General features: G+C 37.8%; 1 protein-coding gene across 1 annotated transcript in view; it reads left to right on the top strand.

The window, feature by feature from the left end:
- Nucleotides 1-15,579, top strand: part of zc2hc1a (zinc finger, C2HC-type containing 1A) — a 48,721-nt gene extending 33,142 nt beyond the window's left edge. The window contains exons 6-9 of the mRNA XM_072571337.1: nt 2,256-2,349; nt 4,185-4,308; nt 6,890-7,003; nt 12,908-15,579. Coding sequence (XP_072427438.1) covers nt 2,256-2,349; nt 4,185-4,308; nt 6,890-7,003; nt 12,908-13,097 — 522 coding nt within the window. The 3' untranslated portion in view covers nt 13,098-15,579. The remainder of the gene's footprint in view (nt 1-2,255; nt 2,350-4,184; nt 4,309-6,889; nt 7,004-12,907) is intronic.
- Nucleotides 15,580-24,655: the final 9,076 nt, after the last annotated feature.

Below are 24,655 nucleotides of genomic sequence, written 5' to 3'. Positions count from 1 at the left end.
CTGAGCTTAAGAGATGAGGTGAGACTGATTGCACTGAACATCAGGGCAACATTTGACGGAGGTGTAGCAATAGTGGTCCCTAGAGTCAATGGGAATCAGCAAAAACTCACCACTAGTTGTAATTGTACCGAGAATAAAGGAAGATGAATGTGCATGTTTGAGGTTAGTCATCTCAGATCCAGGACATCACAACAGAAATCTGCGTTGGTCCTCTAATATTTTGGCCAATGTCTCCAATACTTCTACAGACACTTCCTTTGAAATGCTTAGATGTAGATCAATCAGGGATTGGCAACATCAGTCTCGTTGGTTTGTCAAATACTTTAAGACCTTCCCTTCCATTAGCATCTTACATATCTGGTATCTTTGGGATATTTACAGTGTCCACCTTGAAGACCAATGTAAAATGTTAGATTACATTATCTGCCATTTTCCTGCTTCTCTCTATCCATTCCCTAGTCGAGTTCTCCAAGGATCCCATACTCTTCCTATATTGTTACAACCCATTTAGAAAGTGTCTCTGAGAAAGTGAGGACTGCAGATGCTGGAGATCAGAGTCAAAAAGTATGGTGCTGGAAAGCACAGCAGGTCATCTCTCCTGCTCCTCAAATGCTGCCTGACCTGCTGTGCTTTTCCAGCACCACACTTTTCGACTTTGGAAAGTGTGCTGATGTTCAAGCCCCACTACTCTCAGGGTCACTACAAAATGATTAATCAAAGCACTCAAAGTGCCCAGTTTACCCCTCTGTTGGATTCAAGTTAACAGAAAACATTGATCAGGTTCCTGTGCCTACTATATTTGCTAAAAATAAGTAAATTCTAATCACAAATAAATAGCTTTGAACTATCAAATTTACAGCTTTGTTACTTATAACACCATTTAGTCCACCTACACACATACAAACAAAAAAAAATGGTGTTGTGGTTGGAGGATTGTTAAAAAAACAAATAAACTGGGAAACGCAGTTCAATAGCATCACTCCACAGAATTTGTTGAAACATTCCTTTTGCTTGTCAGGACTTCCTGTTCTTCATCTCCTTTCTCCACGTCTTTGCAGGAGGTAAAGGGCGATTGGTACAATAAGAGCAAAGTCTGTTAGCTACTGGTCTAAAGCCACAGATTACAGTCACTGGTAGGAGAAGATAACTGGTCTCTTCAGGCTTTGGTGTTTTAACAGCAGAGAAAAAGTGAGAGAGACACACACACAATTCTTACTACTTATTCTTCCTAGTCTGCTTCGCAGTGATGCTGACTTGCTGTATAGTTCTCCCATTTGACAGAAGTTGAAAAGCTTAGAAGTTGACAGGGCAAGTGGAAAAGTATTAAAAGGTTTATACAGGATTTGTTTTAATAATTAAAGGCATAGAACATAATAGCAAGATGTTTTGCTGAATCTTTAGTCAACATTGGTGGACCCAAGCTAGTGTATTGGATTTAGTTCTGGGTACCTCACCTTCAGAAGGATGTTAAGCCTTGGGGAAGGTGCAGGAGAATCTTACAGGGAATAAAAGACTTCAACTACAAGTGAGATCAGATAAACTGGGAGGTTCTCCTTTACAGCGAAGGTTAAGGGAAGATTGAATAGGAGTATTTAAAATCTTGAAGCCTTTCATAGAATGAGAGAAAAGTGGTTGCAGTGGATGAAAGATCGATAACCAGAGATAATTGATGAAAGAACTGTAATTTTTATGCAGCAAGTTAATTAAAATGTGTTGTCTGAAAGTGTGAAAGAAGTAGATTTGGTAATATGCAGCAAACTTTGTTTTAACTGGCACCTTAAGAACAGACTTTCTTAATAAAGCGGCAAAAAAATTATGAACCAGAAATACTGCAAGTTTATTATATTATTGTGATCTCCTCAATGGCCGAGTAGTTTGAATGCGTGAGTGGGCAGTCTGTCTGCTCATACATTTTATTTAAGGCAAAGTTGCATTATTATGTAAGTGATTTATGCTGTAAGAAAAGCACAACAGTGATGTGCATTTCCTCTGCATTGCATTTCTACTACTTAGTGTGTGCTTTTACATTGATTATGTGGACCTCTTGGTCAACTGGTACACGCCTGGTCGCATTGGTGCCCATTAATAAAACAATAGCTGTACTTCTAAATGGGATTGACTAAATACATGAAAAGTAACATATACGAATATGTATTTGATACAGACATGATTAGCCAAATGGCTGCCTTCTATGCTTTTTCATTATATGGCTTGTGGCTAAATTTGTTCTTTGGTATGTCTTTATTAATGTATAGCATCGGTCTCCAGTGCTTAAGAAGACTAATTCACCAGTCTCAACACCTGGTGCATCAACAAGGATTCCCCAGCCTTCTGTTGGTGGGAAAAGTGGTATGTGGATTTTCTTTTCATTTTGTGTATTTAGTTTTTTTCCCTATTGCTGTATTTTTGTATGTATGTTACAATCAGTCCCCAGGTGAGGGTCTCCAATTTATTTTATGATTTTGGGTGAAGAAGGATGAACGGACTCCCCTTCTTGATTCAGACTATCTCTGAATTAGTGGCAACAAGATTAATTTAGAAAGATTATTTCTGAGTAAAACAAAGGGTGAGATTATTAGCTACCAAATGTGACACAAGATGAGTAAAATGTGAAGTACGTACACATGGATAACAAGTGTGAATTGAGTTAAAAGGTAACAGTTAAAAAGATAGATGTATCAGTCTCTGGGTTCCTTAATAAGTAGATATTAGAACATTGCATCCATTAAGTTGGATGATGCCAATATTGCTGACATTGGTAGTTAATTTTAAGATTTTGTAGTCTGCAAGATAGCTGACAAGCTTTTGTCCTGTTTTTTGATGGTGACTTCACTGGCTTGCTTAGTTTTCACAACTCAGTGAGTGAGTATATTTCTCTACCTGCAGTGCAGAGTATCTTATCAGCTGTCCATAAGCTGTGAATCTCACAACACAACTAGTCCACACTAACACATCAGCCAAATAACACACAAACCAGAATATTGTTTTAACCCCTTTATCTATTCCTGGAAGGATAAAACACAAACACATCTGCAGTTTAAGACATAAACCAGCTGTATAATCTGGGTTTATGGTCTATTGTCATGACAGAGATTAAGTGCTTTAATGACACTGAAGCAGATTGAGGCTATGGAATGCTAATAGTCTGCACATCTTAGCTGTTGCAATTTTTATCTAAAGTCTCTACATTTGAATACTGATGCTTCAATGTGCAGCAAACTCTGTGAATATCATGATTGAAATTAAGTAGTTTACGACACACAAAGCTCCTGTGTGGGACTTTTTCCTATCTTAACCAGTTAGCCTAATTGTGAAAGTAAAACAATGTCACGAAAGTGTCCAGTTGAAAGTGTGATTTTACTTTCTTAAAATATAAACAATATCAGTGAGTTGTGAAAGTCATAACCAATTTGTAAATTCTGTTAATCTTCAAGTGAATTGAATTTTTTTCTGCACGTAAAATCTTATGCCTTGTATGTAACCTATTTTGAATTCTATATTTGGCACATCCACTTTGCTTCTAAAGCCCATGTGATATCAAATTCCATAGACCATGAGTCATTAGTTGCTTGTGTATACCTGCTTTACATTATTTATTATTCATATTCACACTTACTACTATTAACTGTTCCCTTCATACAAATCTTGCTGAACGGGCGTACTGATCTATTTACCAAAAATGGACATACTGGCAGAGAAATTTTAAATAATATACTGGTTTTCTTTGAATGCAGTTTGCAAAGTACTGGTTAAATCATAATCATTTACAGGACATTTTAATTGTACTTACAATAATGTGATGCAATGTCTCATTACTATGTATGAGTTGTAAAGTTATTTTGCCGTGATTTAGGTGTGTATTTTTCAATCATTCAGCCATTTCTCCGAGTACATTTTCAGATTAAAAAAATTATTTGTGGTCATCTCTTCATGGTGCTTCAATTCTGAGAATAATGGCTTTTCAGCTAAGCTATATGCAAATTTCATGTCAAAGATTGAGATTTATACCAATCCCTTATGAACTGTCCCACATCGATTATGAAAATGTCATCTTCAGTCTGAATCTTGTACTAATGTAGGGAAAACATTGTTGTCCTTCAATGTAAGTTATTCATTATACTTCTTTGACTTGATTGAAATCGTAATAATTTAGTAAAAGCCGACATTCAGTGTTCTGTCGACAGGACTTCCTACCACCAAAAGTAACCTAACAGCAGCCTATGAAAATAAACTTCGAGATGGATCACCTGCAAAACGGAGTTCATCTGGTGTTGGTAATGTGGCTGGAGCATTAACTCAACCAACTGGGTGAGGATTAATAAGGATCCATATGTACCAATATGGAAGTCACTGAATTTGCGGATTTATTTTAAATTGAATACAATGAGATGAAACAGCGGGCTGCATCATTGCCCTTTTGCTTTGGGATCGTAGGTTTGAATTTGGCAGACTTCACAGAAATTGACTTCAAAATAAACCATACCAAAATATTTTAAAACTGAAAGAACTGTGGATGCTGTAAATCAGAAACAAAGACAGAGGTTGCTGGAAAAGCACAGCAAGTCTGGATGCACCTGTGAAGAGAAATCAAAGTTAACCTTTCAGGTCCGGTGACCCTTTGGTATACCAAAATATTTACCAGTTTCATTAGTATGCAATGGTTAGGTTTCTTTTTTCTGTGCTTAATTTTAAGACCTACCATAAAAGCTGTCAAAGGATAAAGTCAATCTGGCATCATGGTCAGTTTTTTTAAAAAACTAGTTTGAAAGATTTACATTGGAAAAATCTAGCACAATCTGGTAAAAGCTTTACTGAACAATATATTATGATTGAAACATGAATTGTTGGTTTAATTAAATTTTTACTGCTTTGGAGGATAAACAATTGCATACCTTACGAGCACAGTTAACTTCCCATAATGCAAGTATTTATTTTGGGCATTTTGACCATTGCCTGTCTTCATTAAGGCTGAATAAGATCTTAAAAATTGTCTATAGCTTTACACTTCCAGTTGAGTAATCTTGTATATGAGACAAGAAGTGTTTTATATTAACCCTCCACCACCAATGCTCAGTAGCAGCAGTGTGTGTTATTTATAAGATGACTGCAGAAATTCATCAAAGGCCCCCAGACAGCACCTTCCAAATCCACTTCCATCTAGAAGGACAAGAGCAGCAGATATCTGGAAACACCACCACCTTCAATTCCCCTCCAAGCCACTCACCATCCTGACTTGGAAGTATATCACCATTCCTTCACTGTTGCTGACTAGGGACAGGCAACAAATGCTGGCCATCCATTGACGCCCACATCCCACAAATGATTTTCCAGTGTCAATCTCGTGAATTGTTTAAAAAAAACTGACCGCAATGCCAGATTAAAATGGTGGGTCTCCTTTAAGAGTTTTTGTGGCAGCCCTTAAAAGTTCTAACTACGTTCGAGGAACGTAACCTGAACACTTATATGGGTTTCTATGGGACTGCGTATTTCACAAAATGCGGTTTCACTTAATGCAGTGATTTTCAAGAATATAACTACCATAGTTGTAGAGGAATACTTGCGTCTTAAGGCATTTCATTTTTTTAAATAGTTGATGTCTTGAAATAAAAACTGGACTTCGTGACTAGTCTTTTTTTTAATTTTTATGATAAGCAACAATTTACAAATTGGAAATTTATTCTGAATTAGTGAATTCAAATTTAGCAATGTTTACTTGTTTTCTTTTAAAGTTTGTTCCTAAGTATTCAGAATCAATCCATCATTGGTGTCATTGCAAATTAATCAACAATATCAACTGCATTATTTTCTGTTCACTTTTTGAGCTTTTGAGATAAATGATGTTAATACTGGGGAATAAAACACTTCCATTCCAGACATCCAGTGTGAACAAGATCATATCCAAGAATAATTCGGAGAACCTTATCTACCAAATTGCAATTCTCAAAGGAGAACCTTTGGTTGTGGCAACTCTTTGGAAAAAATGAGGACTGCAGATGCTAAAGATCAGAGTTGAGTGTGTGGTGCTGGAAAAGGACAGCAGGTCAGGCAGCATCCGAGGAGCAGGAGAATTGACATTTCGGGCATAAGCCTTGCATCAGAGTTCCTGATGAAGGGCTTATGCCTGAAATGTTAATTCTCCTGCTCCTTGGATGCTGCCTGGTCTGCTGTGCTTTTCCAGCACCACACACTCAACTGTGGCAACTCTTTCTTGACACCAGTTCTCCTAATTCTCTTGCCCTCTTCATGCTGCTTTTATTATCCATCCTTGACCACTAAATATGCATCTTCTCTATAAAATACTTCTGTTAATTCAGCAAGTGAAGCAGTCCATGTTATACTTTTTTTCTGCTTTATATTTTCAATAGTTTACCCTATCTCCCTCCAATTAGGAAAAGTTAGAAATGTAATAAATCTTTCACAAACAAAGATTTTGTAATTAGTGTGTTTAGTGGTGCAACTGCCATTTGGGACTCTGGTTGCCAAACCATGAACACAAACCCTTTTGTCTGTCTCTGCTCCTGACTTGCCTTTGTATAAGTAAGCAAAAATACTGGCTTTACTGGTTTTATTTCAAGACATCAACTATTTTTAAAAAAATGAAATACCATAAGACGCAAGTATTCCTCTACTGATGTGGCATTGTCAAAAAGTGTGGTGCTGGAAAAGCACAGCCAGTCAGGCAGCATCGTCAACATTTCAAACATAAGGTCTTCATCAGGAATGGGCATTGTATATCTGGGCATTGTATAACTGGCCTGAAAATACTTGATACAAAAACTGTAACCGTGATTTTAATAAAATTTTATTGTAAAAAAATCATATTACAGTTAATTTTAATCCATAAATTATTATGAATTTACCTTTTTGATAATTTCATTTTCATTTTCAGGGGTTTACCCAGTAACATCAGATCTCGAACGCAAACACTACCAAGTGGAATGAGAAATGTTGCTGGAACAAGCTCAGTGAACAAAAAGACCTACAATGCTGAAAATTACATAAGGTGATATAGTGTTTAATACTCCATAACTGGAAAGGAAAGAAACTGCCTTGTTTAAGCTATTTTAATGTTATTATTATGGCCAGAATAGTGAGGATTCACTTTTATTTGGAATTCAGTTTAAAGTTCAAAGTGTTTCACTTTTCTCATGTCATCTTAAATATATTGACAACATGAATCAAGTGTTTATCTTTTACGGAGTAGACCATTTAGGACAGAGATGAGGAGAAACTTCTTCACCCAGAGAGTGGTGGCTGTGTGAAATGCTCTGCTCCAGAGGGCAGTGGAGGCCCAGTCTCTGGATTCATTTAAGAAAGAGTTGGATAGAGCTCTCAAGAATAGTGGAATCAAGGGTTATGGAGATAAGGCAGGGACAGGATACTGATTAAGGATGATCAGCCATGATCATATTGAATGGTGGTGCAGGCTCGAAGGGCAGAATGGCCTACTCCTGCACCTATTGTGTATTGTCTATTTTCTTAATCATTTATATACTCAGAAGGATGTTACAGTGTGTTGCAGCTGAACATTTGTAAGATTTTGTTTTCCATTTGTTGATTTGAGAGACATGAACTGCTCTGATCATATTATAGTTAACTTTACAGCTTGGCGACACGGTGGCTCAGTGGTTAGCACTGCTGCCTCACAGCACCAGGGACCCGTGCTCAATTCCCACCTCGGACAACTGTCTGTGTGGAGTTTGCACATTCTCCCTATGTCTGCGTGAGTTTCCTCTGGATGCTCCAGTTTCCTCCCACAATCCAATGATGTGCAGGTCAGGTGAATTGGCCATGCTAAATTGCCCATACTGTTGGGTGCATTAGTCAGGGGTAAATATAGGTCTGGATGGGTTACGCTTCGGAAGGTCAGTGTGGACTGAATGGGCCAAAGGGCCTCTTTCCATACAGTAGGGATTCTAATCTAATCAAGTTGGCATTTATCCCTTGACAGGTTATCCTGGAAGAGTGGTGCAGAATCTTTTAGAATTGGTGCTTCCCCACAGTGTTACTACATGATTTTAAGCATTGGTAATAGGTATGGAAATCTAGAATTTGTACCCAGCATCAATTTTTTAAAAAAGGAGCATCATATATACAAGACAGGTTGGCTTGGAGATAACTTTTTGTTAAGTATAACATTTTAAGAATTAGTATTTATTTGTTTCAAAACTTGCGTATCTGATTTGGAATAGTGTGCAGTCTCACCGGTATTTGGACACACCCGGGAAATGATGAACCAGACTCCCAGCTATAAGCAAATAACTCCAATGTCTGGTGAATACATTTGGAGAACTAAAGGTTAAGAAAGTAAATTCTTGACAAAGAAAACGTCTGGAGATGAGTCCAAAGACAGATTGAGATCTAAATATCAATCTGGCAACGTCTGTAACGAAGCTGATGCTAAATGCACTGCTTTCGATATGTTGTGCTCACCTAGGGAGGTCAATAGGGGCATCCTGAGGTTGGGAAACTCTGGACCTCTTTGCTCAGGCTGGTGCCTGGAGAGAACACTGCAATTTCACTGTGAATCAGTAACACTATTGTGGGAGACATCCATTATGAATTAAAAGTCTAACTTGATTGTTGTGAAGAACAGGTGCTAAAGTTGCTGAGCCTTGATTGTCTAAGATCCAAGACAAAAGTGCACTTGGTCGTCATCCAAGCATAGGTGTCAGCTGATAGCACTGTGATGGCATGCCATTCAGAGAAATAATTTCAGCTTGAAACTAACTCATGCCCATACAGAACTTGTTTTTGCTGTCAACCTTGGATAAAGGAATGGCCATATCCTTGATGCTGAATTTTGTATTCCTATCAGCATCAAGAATGGATGCTGGATAACTTCATATATGTAGACTCCACAATCGCCAGCAATCTGCCACTTTTTGCTAAAATAAACTCCCAGAATAAAAGTTGCAGCTGTTGTATCCAAGCTGAATTTTGTGGAATAATGTCAACTTAATTGAAAACACCTAACTGTGAGCTGCCAGGCCTGTGTCCTCAAAGCGTCTTCTCCACTGGTGGAACCTGGATAACATATGCTAGGCAGGAGAAAATGTTGGCCATTTTCCACTTTCACTGTCTCACACGAACATGTAAGCATACAAATTAGGAGCAGATGTAGGCTGTTTAACTCCTTGTGGTTGCTCCACCATTTAATAAGATCATGATTAATCTCATTGTAGTCTCAATTCCACATTCCTATCTACCCTTCAACCTTGTACTCCCTTGTCAAAAATCTATCCACCTCTGCCTTATAAATATTCAAACTCTGACTTCCCCAATTTGTTGACAAAGTGTGTTCCAAAGAGCCGTGACCTTTTTCAACGAAAAATAATTTGCCTCAGCTGTCCTAAGTGGGTGACACTTTATTTTTTAAACAATGACCACTAGTTCCAGACTCTCCCAAAAGAAGAATCATCCTTTCTACACCCACACTGTCAGGACCCCTCAGGATCATGTCACCTCTTACTCTCTGAAAATCCAACACATACAAACCTAGTCTGTCCAACCCTTGACTTTTTTTAAATGAACCCTTAACCTGTACCTGAAAAGCAGATATCTGCAAGACTAGCAACCAGCTGCCAGAAAATAAGATCCAGTTTATTCAGTTGGCACAGACATGGGGCTGAATGGTCTCTTTCTGTGTTGTAATGTTTCTATAATTCCAGCTCTTCCCTTGTAAGGCAACCATGTAATCCAGGTAACAGTCCAGTCATTCTCTGAATTACTTGCAATGCACTTAAAGTCAGGAGACCACATTACACTCTATTTGCTTGATTTTTAACCCACTTTTTCACTTGACTTATTTATATTGTTTTGTAATCTCTATGCAATTTACTTTTCTATCTTTCTTTGTGTCATCTGCAACTTTAGCAACCACACCTTCATCCAAGTCATTTATACAAAACAGTTTTTGTATTTAAATCAAAAAGGTTTTAATTTATATTTTTAAAAAATATTAAAATTCTTTATTAAAGTGAACAGGAACAAAAAGCTCAGTTGGCCAAGAGAGCCCAATGAATCATGCACCTTCTCTACCCACTCTAGTTCTCTGTAGCAAATGTGCCAGAGACTGCCATTCCCAGAGTGGAGATCCTGAGCCACATCAGGCAATATTTAACATTGAGTTAACCACCATAGTTCAAGCCATCATCTTACAAGATGAAAGCTAGCTAACCATCTCTGATTTTAAAAAAAACATTTTGGGTGGTGTTCTTCCAGAAGGATAAAGGAGAACATTTTAATGTCATTTATAAAATGGTTTCTAACCACAGCCACACCACAAATAAGATCAACTACTTCCATCCAAACAGCATCATTCAATTCATAACTTCCCTAAATTCACCTAATGCTGAAACTCTTCATAACTCTCTGGACTTAACAATTCCACTGCAATTCTGGCTGGCCTGTCATGTTCTACTCTCTCTTTAGATTAGATTAGATTAGATTAGATTAGATTACTGACAGTGTGGAAACAGGCCCTTCGGCCCAACAAGTCCACACCGCCCCGCCGAAGTGTAACCCACCCATACCCCTACATCTACCCCTTACCTAACACTACGGGCAATTTAGCAAGGCCAATTCACCTGACCTGCACATCTTTGGAGTGTGGGAGGAAACCGGAGCACCCGGAGGAAACCCACGCAGACACGGGGAGAACGTGCAAACTCCACACAGTCAGTCGCCTGAGGCGGGAATTGAACCCGGGTCTCTGGCGCTGTGAGGCAGCAGTGCTAACCACTGTGCCACCGTGCCACCCACTTCAGATGATACAAAACTCTGTGTCTGTGTCCTATCACCTGTGCTTACTTGCATTATGCAGTACTTCAATTTTTAAATTCTCATGTGTTTTAAATTTCTCCATAGCCTAACCCTTTCCCTATTCTGAGTGTCTCCACCCCACAGCCCTGACAAGATATGTATTCCTCTAATGCCAACCTAGTGGCTATTCTGTCACTTGTCTGGGCCCTAGGTTCTAGAGTTCCCTTCCCTCTGTATGAAGCTGCATTAAATCTATCTCTTTGACAAGGCCTCTCATCTACTTTAACATATTATGTGGCTATGTGTCAATCATTTTCCTGTGAAGTATCAGTTGAGTTTATTATGTTAAAGGCATCAAGGGCAATTAGGAATGGGCAATTAATGCCCATGAGTGAATTTTAAAAAAATACAAATAAAGTTGCATCTACTACCAGTGAAATTGCCCAATGTTGGAAAGTGTTTATACTTGTGAAAGATAAGGATGCAAATTTTTGAAATATAAATATATTAATTCAGAAGCATCTGAAATAAGAACAGAAGATACTGTAAATACTCGACAGGCTAGACAGCATGGAGAGAAACAGTTTTAAAGTGAAGGCCTAGATCTTTCAATCTCTGGGTCACCAGATGTATGACTCAAGATTTGCATCAGAACCCCATACAAAGTCTAACATGTTGACTTGAACTTGTGATGGATAATCCCGCAGTCCCTGGAACCTTCTTAAAAAAAATTCTAACTTTGAGAAGTGTTCGAACTTCAGGTAGTTTTCTTTTAAATTCAAACTATATTCATAAAAAATCTTCACATACATAGTCACTAGAGCACTTCAATTCTATGCAATCTTTGCATATTGAGAACAAACAAAAACCCAGGCATTTCGTTCTTGTGGAAAGAAATGTTTACATGCATTTGAGGCACCAGAAGGGTCCGATAACTGAACAGATCCCTATTTAACTTTGGCTGATGGTGATCCTTCCCTATTGCTCCTTGCAGACAGCTGCCACAAGCTTTAGTGCTTTAACCCTCAGTGTGTAGTCCTGGATCTTGGAATGTGCCAGTCTGCAACACCCGTTGAGGTCAGCTCCTTGGTCTGGAAGGCCAACAAGTTTCGGGCTGACCAAGAGCATCTTTCACTGAGTTGATGATCCACCAGGCTCAAGTCAATGTGTATCTCAGCATGCATCCCGGGGAACAGCCAGTAGAGCACAGAGTCCTGCATCAAGGAGCTGCTCAGGACAAGCCTCAACAAAAGCCACTGCATCTGTCTCCAGATTTGGAAAAGCACACACCTGAAGGAGATGTGTAAGAGTCTCTACTCCCCCGCAGCCACTTCAAGAGCAATGTGAAGTGGCACAGAGTCCAGACATACATGAAAGACCTCACAGGTAGTGCCCTTCTCAGTACCAGCCAAACTATGTCATCGTGCTTTTGGAAAGTTCTGGTGATGAGCCATTCTACCAGGTTACTTGACGGATTTGTAGTCAAAGATGTTTTCCTTTGCAAATTTCTCCACGAAGGACAGATGATACAGAACGATCCAACTTTGGATAGTTCCTCAGGAAATGTTTGACAAATCCTAGTCTAATGCCTGGGTAACATCAAAACTCACCCCCAGTCACTCACACTGACTCCCCACCTGACTCGACTATCCCCTACCATCCAACTATCCATCCCCACTTACAACCTATCCTGACAACCCTGACCCCATCATACCTAATTATGCCTTCAATCCACTCACCCACGTGACACCCAGTGTCCCCATTACTACTGGACAATTAAACTTATGGCAGCCAGACCAATGGAAGTGGGTAATCCCATCTTCACTGATTCTATTTGCTGCCCTCTTTATGGATTCCTGAGCTGACAGAGTTCTTCCACATGGGTGGATCAGAAAAGATGGATCTCCACACAGTAAGCATTTTTTAAAAATCAGTGCCAGATACAACGGTCCCAGAACTGATCTAACATTTGGGCCCAAAGTGTTTCTCTCTCCAGATGCCTCTGACCTGCTCTGTATTTGCAGCATTTATTATTTTTATTTCAGATTAGCACTTGGCTATTTTCAAGTTTTGAAATCTTGCTACTTGTTGAAGCTTAAATCCTTCCCATTTCATTAAGATAAGTCAAACGTTTCTTTTACAGGAATAATGTGAAATCTAGTTCAGACACCAGGGATAATTCCCTGAATTTCAATGATGGAATCATGAAAGCCAGTGTTCGAAGTTCACCTGGACAGCAATTGCCAAGATTTTGTCACGAATGTGGAACCAAGTATCCTATCGAGTGCGCAAAGTTCTGTTGTGAATGTGGAGTGAGAAGGATGACCCTTTGATCATGCAGAATAATTACATTCAAGGAAAACATGCTGATGCAATTTTCAAAGCTCATCACTCCTAAGCTTTGCACTGCTCAATGATACACTACCAGGTTTAAGCAACTGTTGTGAACATTTACATAAATGTATCGTGTAATGGCAAAGTACGTTAATCTTTGAATTCTGTGCTGTGCAAAGTAGAAAATGTGAAATAGTAAGAATCACTGATTTGGATATGAATCCTTAATTTCTGTGTTGTTTACAAACGGCAATCAGATTATAGCAGAGCTCTTGAATTTCTTTTCACTTGACTGCACTAGAATTGCGGTCAGACTGGTGCCTTCACCATGAATCTTAAGGTGGGAGAAGGATAGCATGTAGTCAATGGGTGTTCACTGTGTTTTGTAGAGAAGCTTTCTCTAGTCAGGTAAAAGAACATTCAACATCTTTTGTGTCAAGTAATCTGCATAATAATAGTTAAATGAAGAAATTAAACAATTTAGCTGGGGTGAGAAGGAAGAAAACTTACCCTTGCTTTTACTTGTGGCTCAGTGTTGAGTTGTCATCCAAATATAATAACAAACCTGCCACTCATCAAATTCATTATAAATTGGGCAAACCGAATGGAAACATTCTGGGTTGAATAATAAAACAATTAAAGCTAAACATGTGATATGCTGAACATAACAGCTCACAAGAGTTAGATAAGAGTTGTGAGCTTGCTCAGCAGTTATGTGTAAAATCAAGTTAAAGCTTTACCTCATTTATCTATTTAAATTGACGAGTCACATTACTGTACAAAATTATTTTAAAAACAGCAGATTATGCAAATACAAAATAACCGGAGTTTGAAGTGTTTGTGGATGTCTTCAGTATAAAACATATTATGTTGGTGATTGTATATAGCTGTTAGGCTGATACACTACAAAATGATAAAATGTTTGTTTATTTCAACTACTGACTTTTGAATAATCTGAAATAATTAAAGAAATAAGCGGTTATACTATTAATGAAACTACTTATTGACAGATTATTGTGACAATGCAAGACAATTGTGACAATTGAAGAGCTCACCTCTTCTCCAAAGACAAATCTACACCACATGTACAGGCTACATACTGCTTATAAATTGGCATAAACCAGTGTGATGCTGTTGAATTACAATTCTTCTGTCTTGCCATTTTATTTGAAGCTGCTGAGTTATTGTGAATGGTCTATAGTACCAATGAACATGTGTTTTTCATGTATCAAGGGTGTTTCATGTGAATAATTTGTTTCTAATGAGAAAAATGAATCCAATGTTAATGTTAAAATGTTTAAATTTAATACACCAAAATCATCCGTGTTGCTCAAAAGGGAGGGCTAGTTGATACTTTTACATTTATTAAAGTACCAGATTTGGTAGCACTCATCTCTGAACACAAAAGTTGAGGATTTGAGATTGTAATCTGCATTGGCAAGTCAATGCGGTCCTTAAAATCATAAGATGGCGAAGCAGATGTAGGCCATTCAGCCCATCAAATCCAAGAAGTGTTCCACTGTCAGAGGTACGATGCATAAGACATGTAACGGGACGTTTTTGGGTGAACTAATTTCCAACTATCCTGATACTGGAAGATATAGATTGGTATATCAAAGATCAATCTCCCTTCTCAGGTGAAGTTAAAAGATCTCAATGCTATTTGAGAAAGCACAGGGAAGTTCTGCTGATATCCTGCTGAATAGCTATCTCCCAGCCAAACTAATTTTGGGGGGAAAACCTCTTATTTGGTTATTTATCTCATTGCCACTTTGGGGATCTGGCTATTTCCCATAGTTTCTTATAAAATGACTGCATCAAAAAAATACTGGATCCTCTTTGAAGTTTGTGGGAATTGGTGTAGAAATAAAGTTCTTTTGATCATTAAAATGAAAGTATGTAAAAATATCACTAGTACGACACATAGTAATTGCAGTTCTGAGGAAGGGTCACTGGACCCAAAACATTAACTCTGATTTCTGTTCACAGGTGCTGCCAGATCTGTTGTGCTTTTCCAGCAACTTCTGACTTTGTTTCTGATTTACAGCACCTGCAGTTCTTTTGGTTTTTATGTTACACAGTAATTGCTGACAGTTGTTGGAAATAGTACAATGAAGTAATACTGTTTTAGAACATTCCCTCCTTCATTTTAAAAATGTTAACATCCTTTTAAAAAGTGCCGAGGAAAGAGTTTTCAGTTTGAATGTTGGTATCACATGGAGTAATCTTGATGTCTCTAAAGCAGAGGCAGAAATTGAAACATGATAAAGCTATTTACTCAAAAGTATCTTTGCAGTTTCATGTTTGTAAGTCGAAAATAAAGGCTCCAATATGCAAATACTAAATGTTGATTAGATTTGAAAGCAATTGTAAACTGCTAATGTTATTATCTGTTAATTAACACTGTTGTTTCTCACTGTAAGTTGTACACTAGCATGTTTTGAAAAATGTGAATCAATATGAGAATGGGTTTTAAATTCCTATCATACTGCTTTGTCAGTTATTTCACCATTTACTGGTAAGACATCTGACCATAAACAAAGTTCTTACATTAAAAGATGTGTTTAACACTCAAAACTAGATGTAACTCAAAAAGAGGTGGGTTACGTTTAACTCATATTGAAATTTTAAAATCTGAAACATCCCAGGAGACATATTAGCAATTTTAATATTTCAGTGAGGTGGGCAGATGCTGTCAAAAGCTCAAGGCAGCTTAAATAATCCAGATCTTCTGGTGTCAGGGTAGTTGGAACCTAGTATACGCCCAAAATGTGGGAGGGAGATGAAGAAATGTTCAGGGAGAAGTGACTTTACTGCATGTCTTTTGGCCAAGAGACGCAGGAGTGCTGATTCTCAGTATCTCCACCCCATCTGCAGAAATTGGATATCTCGCACTCCAGTTTATTTGTAAAAAGGAAGCCTTCATTTAAATTTGTGGTTGCATTAGTGAAAATCACACCTTAAATGAATGGAATTTTAAGTGTACCTCGTTTCCCGTTGGAATCCATGTTAAAGCTAAACTCTCCTGAAGAAGTTTTAATTGACCAGGCTCCAGCTAGTGGCAGACGTTTGACTAACCTCTGCCACTAGGTGGAGCCGAGGACGTAGCAAACAGGTGAAAGTGGACACTGACAAAAAGGGAAAAGCAGAGGGCAGGAATAGGAGGTAAAAACAATGACTGCAGATGCTGGAAACCAGATTCTGGATTAGTGGTGCTGGAAGAGCACAGCAGTTCAGGCAACATCCAAGTAGCTTCGAAATCGACGTTTCGGGCAAAAGCTCTTCATCAGGAATAGGAGCCAAGGTGGTGTTAGGGGATGGGTAAAGTCAAGAAAGTCTGAGGACCGAAGAAAGCCAGGGAAACCAAGTGCATCATAGGGGAAATGTTTTGAGTGCAGTCAGACCACTCAAAGTCTGTCATACAACTTTAAACTGAAATTCGCCAATAAACAAATATGTTGTCAAGTTTATTAATGATTTTAAGCAAAATAACCTAAACTGGATCAACCTTAAACAGACACTGTATGCAAATATCTCACACACAGGTCAGTGCCTTTGCTATCTAACTTGCTTGAGTATGTGTGGGTGTATATTAATAAAGATCCAAAGTAGAATACCAATAGCGTTGTTAGTTTGTCAACTATATTTTCCACTTTCCATCCGAAATACATTGCTTTTAACTCATTTTCTGGTGAAGTGTTTGTTTTGTCATAACTATAAGTTAAGGCAAATTAATTATCACATACTTCTACTGATTTTAACATATGTTTCAAACTAATTAACCTCCAGGAAAAAAAATGTCCATTCTGCTGGTTAGTATTTTGGCACATCTTGTTAATTTTTTAATTAGCTGCATATTGATTGTCTTGGAATGAAATAATCAGGCTTACATACAAAAATATGAAGTCTGTCATCAAAGTTGCACCGAAGGCATCTTTAGAATGAACATGTTTACATATCCATCTGGGTAAAGGATAAGTGAAATATTTGGTTTGAGAACATAGGTACTTAGGGGAAAAACAAAATTAGGGCACCTTTTTTAAAAACTGTTTTGGTCGATGATATTCCTTAAGGCTTAACATTTTCTTCAGACTGCTATTTGTGCCTAAATTTGTTTTCGCTCTAAAATTTAGATTAAATGTAATAATTTTCAAATCCAAAATATAACAAAAACACTTCAGCAGTTGGAGCATAAATTTGTTTTGTTTAGAGGATGTGAAGACGAGCTTTAATTAATCCTTTGAAGACTCTGGAATCCTTTCAGTCTCAAAATGGAAGTGACATTGAATAAACCAGGAATTATTTGAAGTGTGTATTGAGTTTTAGTTGTGTGTATATGCCTCAAACTTGCACCGTAATAGTCATTAGGAACATTTTTAAATTCAGTCACATGAGAAGCTGCACACCAAATCCAATTTATGTTATTGCTTAGTGCTATGTATGTTACGCAATGTAATTTCAGTACAAATAAATAAGGTGATGTTTTAAAATTCTGTAGAAACTATGCATGATCACATATCAGGAGGGAGTGAGGACTGCAAATGCTGGAGATCAGTCGAGACTGTGGTACTGGAAAAGCACAGTAGCATCGAAGGAGCAGGCGAATCAACATTTCGGGCATAAGCCCTTCATCAGAAATCATCCTGCCTGACCTGCTGTGCTTTTCTAGCACCACACTCTCAACCATGTTCACATATCAGCTTGCTATTCCTGAAATATTAGACACTATAGTAATTAATTACATAATGAATTAGTTTTGGTAATCATTGGTATAACCTACAACCTAGAGGAATATATTATTTCCTACGTGCAAGTATCTTGCAACCTCATTCTTAAGCTTGGTTGCGATTTATAGAAGTTAGGCCAGTGTATTTTCTCTTCTAAACCGATTTTGTGTCCAGCACAGTTTTCCTGAAACCATCTCACCTTTATTTTAAAATGTGCTTTTAGATGATTGCAGTTCATCTTCAGTACCAATAATCTGAAATAACCCTATGCTCCTCACTTAATGGACGTCTCATCTTACTCCATGCTTTTCCTGTTAGAGTACCAGCTAAATACTTTGGGATTCCTGGATTTATCTTTCTCATCTGACTGTAAGCATGGGTTAAGCTCACTACGATTTCATTTACAATGTGCAGTATAGACTTCCAAGTTTGCGAGAGCAGCATCAGCTCCCTGAGTGCAAAAATGGGCATTTATATATAACAGTGTAATTCTTTTAATATTTATATGAGCAGAATTCTGCCTTCCATTAATTGGCAGAGTGACACAAATTGTAATTGCAGAACATGGAAGGTCAGTCCAATAGACTGATTTACTGCCAATCAACTTGTTATATGAAGAATTTAAAGCGAATAAATGAACAAGGTATACAGGTCATTAATAGTCGCAGTGTAACAAGATGCACTGTAACAAGAACATGGAATCCTTAGTTTCATATATAGAGGTACAAAGTAGAAGAATAATGCTGAGGTTGTGCAACACTATACCTGTTGTTTAACAATTTTGGGCTCTGCTTTACAAGCGTTATTAAAGCCAAAGGGGACAGTGATGGCACAATGGTAATGTACCTAGACTAATAATTCAGAGGCCAGCATTCTGAAGACATTGGGTACGATTCCACCACAATAGCTGGAAATTGAATTCAATTCATTTTATAAAAGGGACCAGAAGATTACTTGAGCAAAGAGAAATATTAAAGGGTTTGGGGTGGGGGGAAGAGAATAGGAAACGAGGTAATCAATGGAAAACTATGCTGTAATTGAAACATGTGAAAGACCCTTGTTTCTATAACCTAGAATTCTTTGGCCAGCAAGCAGTTTTATGTTTTAAGTAATATTTAAGTTATATAATATTCTTACTGGACGTGTAGGCACTTGTTCCTCAATAGTGATTTAAGTCACCAGAACAGGTATTGCAAAAAGTAAAATACGGGAAAAAGCCTGCCTTAACTTGAGAAAAAGATGTCACAACTATCACTGATATTTACCATTCCTAGCCTTTCCATTCTGTGCTAAGTGTGAGCTCAGCTCTCAATGATTAAACTAAGCCCATTTTGCACAGAACCCTTCAGAGTGAACAATGAAATTTTATATCTGGATACTGGGCTGCCTCATTTTATGCTGTTCCTAATTTAAAGATGATTCTACAACTTGCAACCTAATATCTTATATTCAAACATACATATGTATATGTTGAAAATAACTGATTTAGATAAAACAATGGATTTTTTGTGATCAATCCTACTGATTTATGGTTATTTCCCTCAGAAAACTAAAAAGGCTGTGTGACCAAATAAATATTAGGTATGAATGCAACCGAAGTGAAAAGTTATTTACATGGAGTTAACCTCACTTTTTTTTCATTATGAACACTGTAGGTGCAAAGGCAATGGAGCCAGAGTTCCTAGAATCCCTGCAGTGTGGAAGCAGGCTATTTGGCCCATTAAGTCCACACTCACCCTCCAAAGAGCATCCCACCCAAGCCCACCACATTACCTTATCCCTGCCATACCTAAGGTTAACCCACCTAGCCTGCACTTCCCTGGACAATTTAGCATGGCCAATCCACCTAAACTGCATATCTTTGGACTATGGGAGGAAACCTGAGCACCCAGAGGAAACACATATAGACATGGTGAGAATGTGCAAAACCCCACCCAGACAGTCACCCAAGAGTGAACCCAGGTCCCTGGCACTGTGAGGCAGCAGTGCTAACTGCTGAGCCACTGTGCTAAGTTGAAGGAATTAGAGAAAAAACAAAGATTAAGAGTAATAAGAGTCTTTAGAAGGTAACCTTTGGAAAACAGAATCTAGTCGACCAAATATTGACACCATGTAACAGCAGTCACTTGGTGCTGAGAAGTCAACCTATTGTTGAAAATGTAAGACAAAAGAAAATTCAAGCCTAATCAAAGCACTTCAGAAAACCCTAAGAAACACAATTGCAATGAAGATACAAAATGTTCAAATGCACAACTGTACAGAAATGTTGGCATATGATTCCATGTATTGCTGTTATGAATGTACAGCAGTCTTTGGGAATGCTTATTAGCCAGTCACCTATTACTGTTGAACAGTATAAGAGCTAATTATGGGCAATTTAACTATTTAAAAAAGTCTACATCTGGAATTTTAATATAATAGAATATTACTATTTAATGAGGGTTTGACTCCAATGACAGCTGCCCCAAGCCAGTTCTGTTGAGATGAAATGTAGAATAATATTGGGGCAGTTGTATTCCATCTTTGGTTTTATTTCACTCATTTCATATCCCAAAAACACTATACAATGCAAAACAGAGAAATGTAGGAAAACCCATACAACATTTGGATTTAATAAGTGTCAGATTTCTATTTTTTGCGCCTTGGAAATTCTATCATTCTTGAGATATTGCAAATTGCATCTATTGCTCATTAACTCTTTCAGTTTGTTGAGTGGTCTCCCTAACACCTCGCACTTTTATGCAAAAACTAATTATTTGAATAAACTTATTCAAACATGTTTTTAGATAATATTCAGTGTTAATTTGCAGTAAAATATACATTTCTTCTGAAATGGTACACACATCTCAAAGAGTTAATTTTTTTCAATATTTGTGCTTTATGTTAATGCATTATTTGAAGTAAACTGAAGTATTATTGCATGTATTTGTATTTTGTAGGATCAGGTTTGTCCTAGTAATGTGATGTATTTGATTCTTGTTGTAAACTACCTGATAAGAGATTAGAATTTATTCTAATGAGATTTAAACTGAAGTGAGAATTGCGAAACCTTCTGTAAATTGAAAATCAGAAGCCAGGAATCAGATGAAAGTTTGCTAATAAGTTAATGTTTTAACTGAGCTTTATATTACAAAAAGACAGTGTAACAGAAACATTACTATGTTAAAAGTATTTCCATCCATTTCCTAAAACAACATTTTCAGTGATTTTAATGTTTTATTTAATAGTTATGTACTATACATAGTTTTACTCATGCAAACATTTTGGTGAATAGAGATCATGTTTAATTTGTAAGCTTCAACTGAGTCATATTAGCATTCCACCATTTAACTGTTTTCAAACCAAGCCAAATTCAAAGCAAATGTATTTAATTGTAATGGGGTCATGAAAAATATATTTCAAAACAAACCTTAAAAAAGTATTTTCATCTCAAGTGTATCTCAAATTAAAATGTGAGATAATGTACAACAATCAGGAATAAAGTGCATGCACTACATCGATATGTGTCCACTTTATTTTGTCATAAAGGAAGCTTGCCAAGTAAATCAAAGTAAATAGTACGTCCTTCTTGCCAAAGTGGATACTAATTATACATAGGTCACTATTTACTGAAACTTAAAATTGTCAAATGCACTTTTAATATTTTGTATTTAATTGTCGTTTTGAAATATCAGCAATGTATTTAGCATTTAATTCTAGTGTTCCTCAAGTATCTACTATTGGACCTCTTCTATTTCTCATCTACATATTAATGTTACCAAAGGGTAACGAAAAACGTAGCATTAGTTTCCAAATGCACACTGATATACTCAGGCCTCCTAGTCACTCTGTTGTCACTACATTTTTAGACTGCTTATATGACACATAGTACTGGGTGAACAGAAAAGACTTCCAGGTAAATATTGGAAAAATTGTCTTTGGGCCTAACCACAAGCTCCAATGTTGATTCTGCTCCTCTCAGCAACAATAATTTTTAGACTGAACAAGATTGTAAGCAACTTTGGTATGCTATCTGACCCCAAGATGAGCTTTCAAACACCTATTTGTGTTGTTTATTTTCATCTCATTAACACTGCCAATCTCCACTCCCACCTACTATTCATATCTTTATTGCCTTTACACTTGCCCCTTGTAAATTATTAGCCTGCTCCCATGCTTTACCCTTAAAGCCATCCAAGTTCTACTGCCTGGTGCTAACTTGCAAAGATTCATAAATCATACCTGAGCTTGCTAACCTACAGTGCCTTCCCATAAGCAATGTCTCAATTTTGAAATTCTCTCAACCTTGTTTTAAAATCCTGCCATGACCTGGCTTCTTCTAGAATCTGGCCTTTCCCATCTCCGGCCCTATAACAATCTGTGCTTTTTTAATTACTGTCTCTTGAGTATGACTTGGATTTTAATTGCTGGGGCTTTTGTGGCTGTATTCAGCTGCCTACAGGCCCTAATCTCTGGAATTCTCTCCCTCTCTAATCTCAGATGAGCTGAATATTATTTAAATGGAGAGAGACTGTAGAAAGTTGCAGCACAGAGGGAATTAGATTTCTAATGCATGAATTACAAAAAAAAACTAATGCCTAGGTTCATTAGGTAATAGAAAAGGCCTTTATTTCAAAGGCAATTGAGTATAAAAATAGTGAGGGCTTGCTAACCTATATAAGGTACTAGTGAAAACACACCTAATTTACTGTGAAGTGCTTTGATTGTGACATTCTAAGGAAAGATAAACTTGCATTAGATATAATCCAGACAAGGTTAACTAGGTTGTTTGTAGAAGGGAGGGACTTCGGTGTATGAAAAGGTTAGGTAAATTGAGCTTGAAGTTTAGAAGAATGGGAGGAGACCTCACAGAAACATGAAAAGATTGTTAGAAACATTGCTTCCCCTGGGGGAGAGGCTAAAACCAGAGGGTATAATCTCAGAATAAGAGGTTACCCATTAAAACCGAAATGAGTAACAAGTTCTTTTGTCTCAGGGAACTGTGGATCTGTGGAATTGTTGATCACAGAGAGCATTCGAGGCTGTGTTGCTCAGTAAAGTCAAGGCTGAGATAGACAAATTTTTAATCATTAAGCGAATAAAGGATTATGGAGATAAAACAAGAAAGTATAGATGAGGATTAGCAGATCAACCATAGTCTCACTGAATGGAGGAGCAGAGTCAATGGGCTAAAATGGCCTACTTCTGTTATAGAGTCATAGTCATACAACATGGAAACAGATCCTTCGATCCAACCAGTCCACGCTGAACATAATCCCAAACTAAACTAGTCCCATCTTCTTGCTCCTGGCCCATAGCTCTCCAAACATTTCCCATTCATATAGTTATCAAAATGTCTTTTAAACTTTTTAACTGTGCCCGCATCCACCACTTCCTCAGGAAATTCCTTGCACATGCAATCCACCCTCTGAGTACAAAATTTACCCCTCATGACTTTTTTAAATCACTCCTCTCACCTTTAAAATATTCCCCCTACTCTTGAAATCCCCCATTATAGGGAAAAGACGCATGCCATTAAACCATATCCATACCCCTCATGATTCTTACATCTTATGGTCTTAAGAGCAGATGGGTTAGAATGGAACTGCACAAGGGCTTTAGTTAGGCTACAATTGAAGCATTATGTGCGATTCTTGTCACCACACTAAGAAAGGATGTGATTACTCTCAAGAGAAGATTAACCAGGATGTTATCTGCTCTGGAGTGTTTCAGCTATGCAGAGAGACTGTGATTATTTTCCTTAGAGCCGAGAAAACTGAGGGGGATCCCAACTGGGATATCCGAAATTATGAGTGACATAGATTGGAAGGAACCTTTCCCCTGAGACAGTAGTATGGAAAATAAAGAATATGAAAGCATGGGAAGGGTTAAAGCATGAAGACCACTGGCAGCCTGTGTTCTGTGGAATGCAGGATGGCATAACCATAGTGGAACATTCTTACACCAATTAGCAGAATAAGGTTAAGGTTGAAAGGTCACTATGGCGAGATGAGATAACACAAATAATAAACCAAGCTTCCTGTTAATTGTTATTATGACAGGATTGGGACAATAAATATATGGGACATGACATTAAAATATCTAATTAATCGTTAGTGGAGTCAGCTTGAGACAGGAGACTATTGTAACAGATGGAATAGCTAAATATCTGTCATGACAGGTTAGTCAGGAATGGAAGATCACTGTCGCAGAGTTAGTAATAAATATCTAACCGTGACATTAGAATGACATTAAGTAGAATGTACAACTAAAGAGATAATGGGAACTAACATCACTGGTTTATTGTGTAGCTAGAGTGAGGTACTTTGATTAATATAGTTGGACATGCTGATAAGCTAACAGAAACATGATAAAAAAAGATATAAAAATCCACAGATCCTGAGGTCCATGGGCATTCGAGAATCTGCTTTCTCAGTGTCACGGTTTTTTGTTTGCAAATAAAAGACCTACTTGTTGAAGAACTCTCTGCATCTCCTGGTGGTTCTCTATATTTTCTCCACAACAAATCTGGCGCTGCGGGCGGGGTCGTGCAGAGACCCACCTGGTCAGAGGGTGGCAGTAACAGGGCACTTCTTGGTCCACCAGGGGCACTCCCGAGACTGACAGAATAAGGGTACCCAACAAAAAAAGGTTAGCATTTTTGCTGTGAATTCGGACTATATTTTGTTGACTTCGAGTGGTCCTTGGGGACTCAGTGTGCGGGAACCTGCCGAAGGGTCTCTCCGATCCAAGATCCAAAGGCGAGGGGTAAATTGCTGCTCAAGGAGACGTGGAGAATTGGTCAAGAAAATTGCGCAGTGGGGTAAGGGGTGAGTAAGAATAAAAAGTAG

Source organism: Chiloscyllium punctatum, chromosome 5, assembly GCF_047496795.1.
Source record: "Chiloscyllium punctatum isolate Juve2018m chromosome 5, sChiPun1.3, whole genome shotgun sequence".
NCBI lineage: Eukaryota > Metazoa > Chordata > Chondrichthyes > Orectolobiformes > Hemiscylliidae > Chiloscyllium > Chiloscyllium punctatum.
Note: the sequence above shows the minus strand (reverse complement) of the source record. Positions and strands in the feature narration are given on the sequence as shown.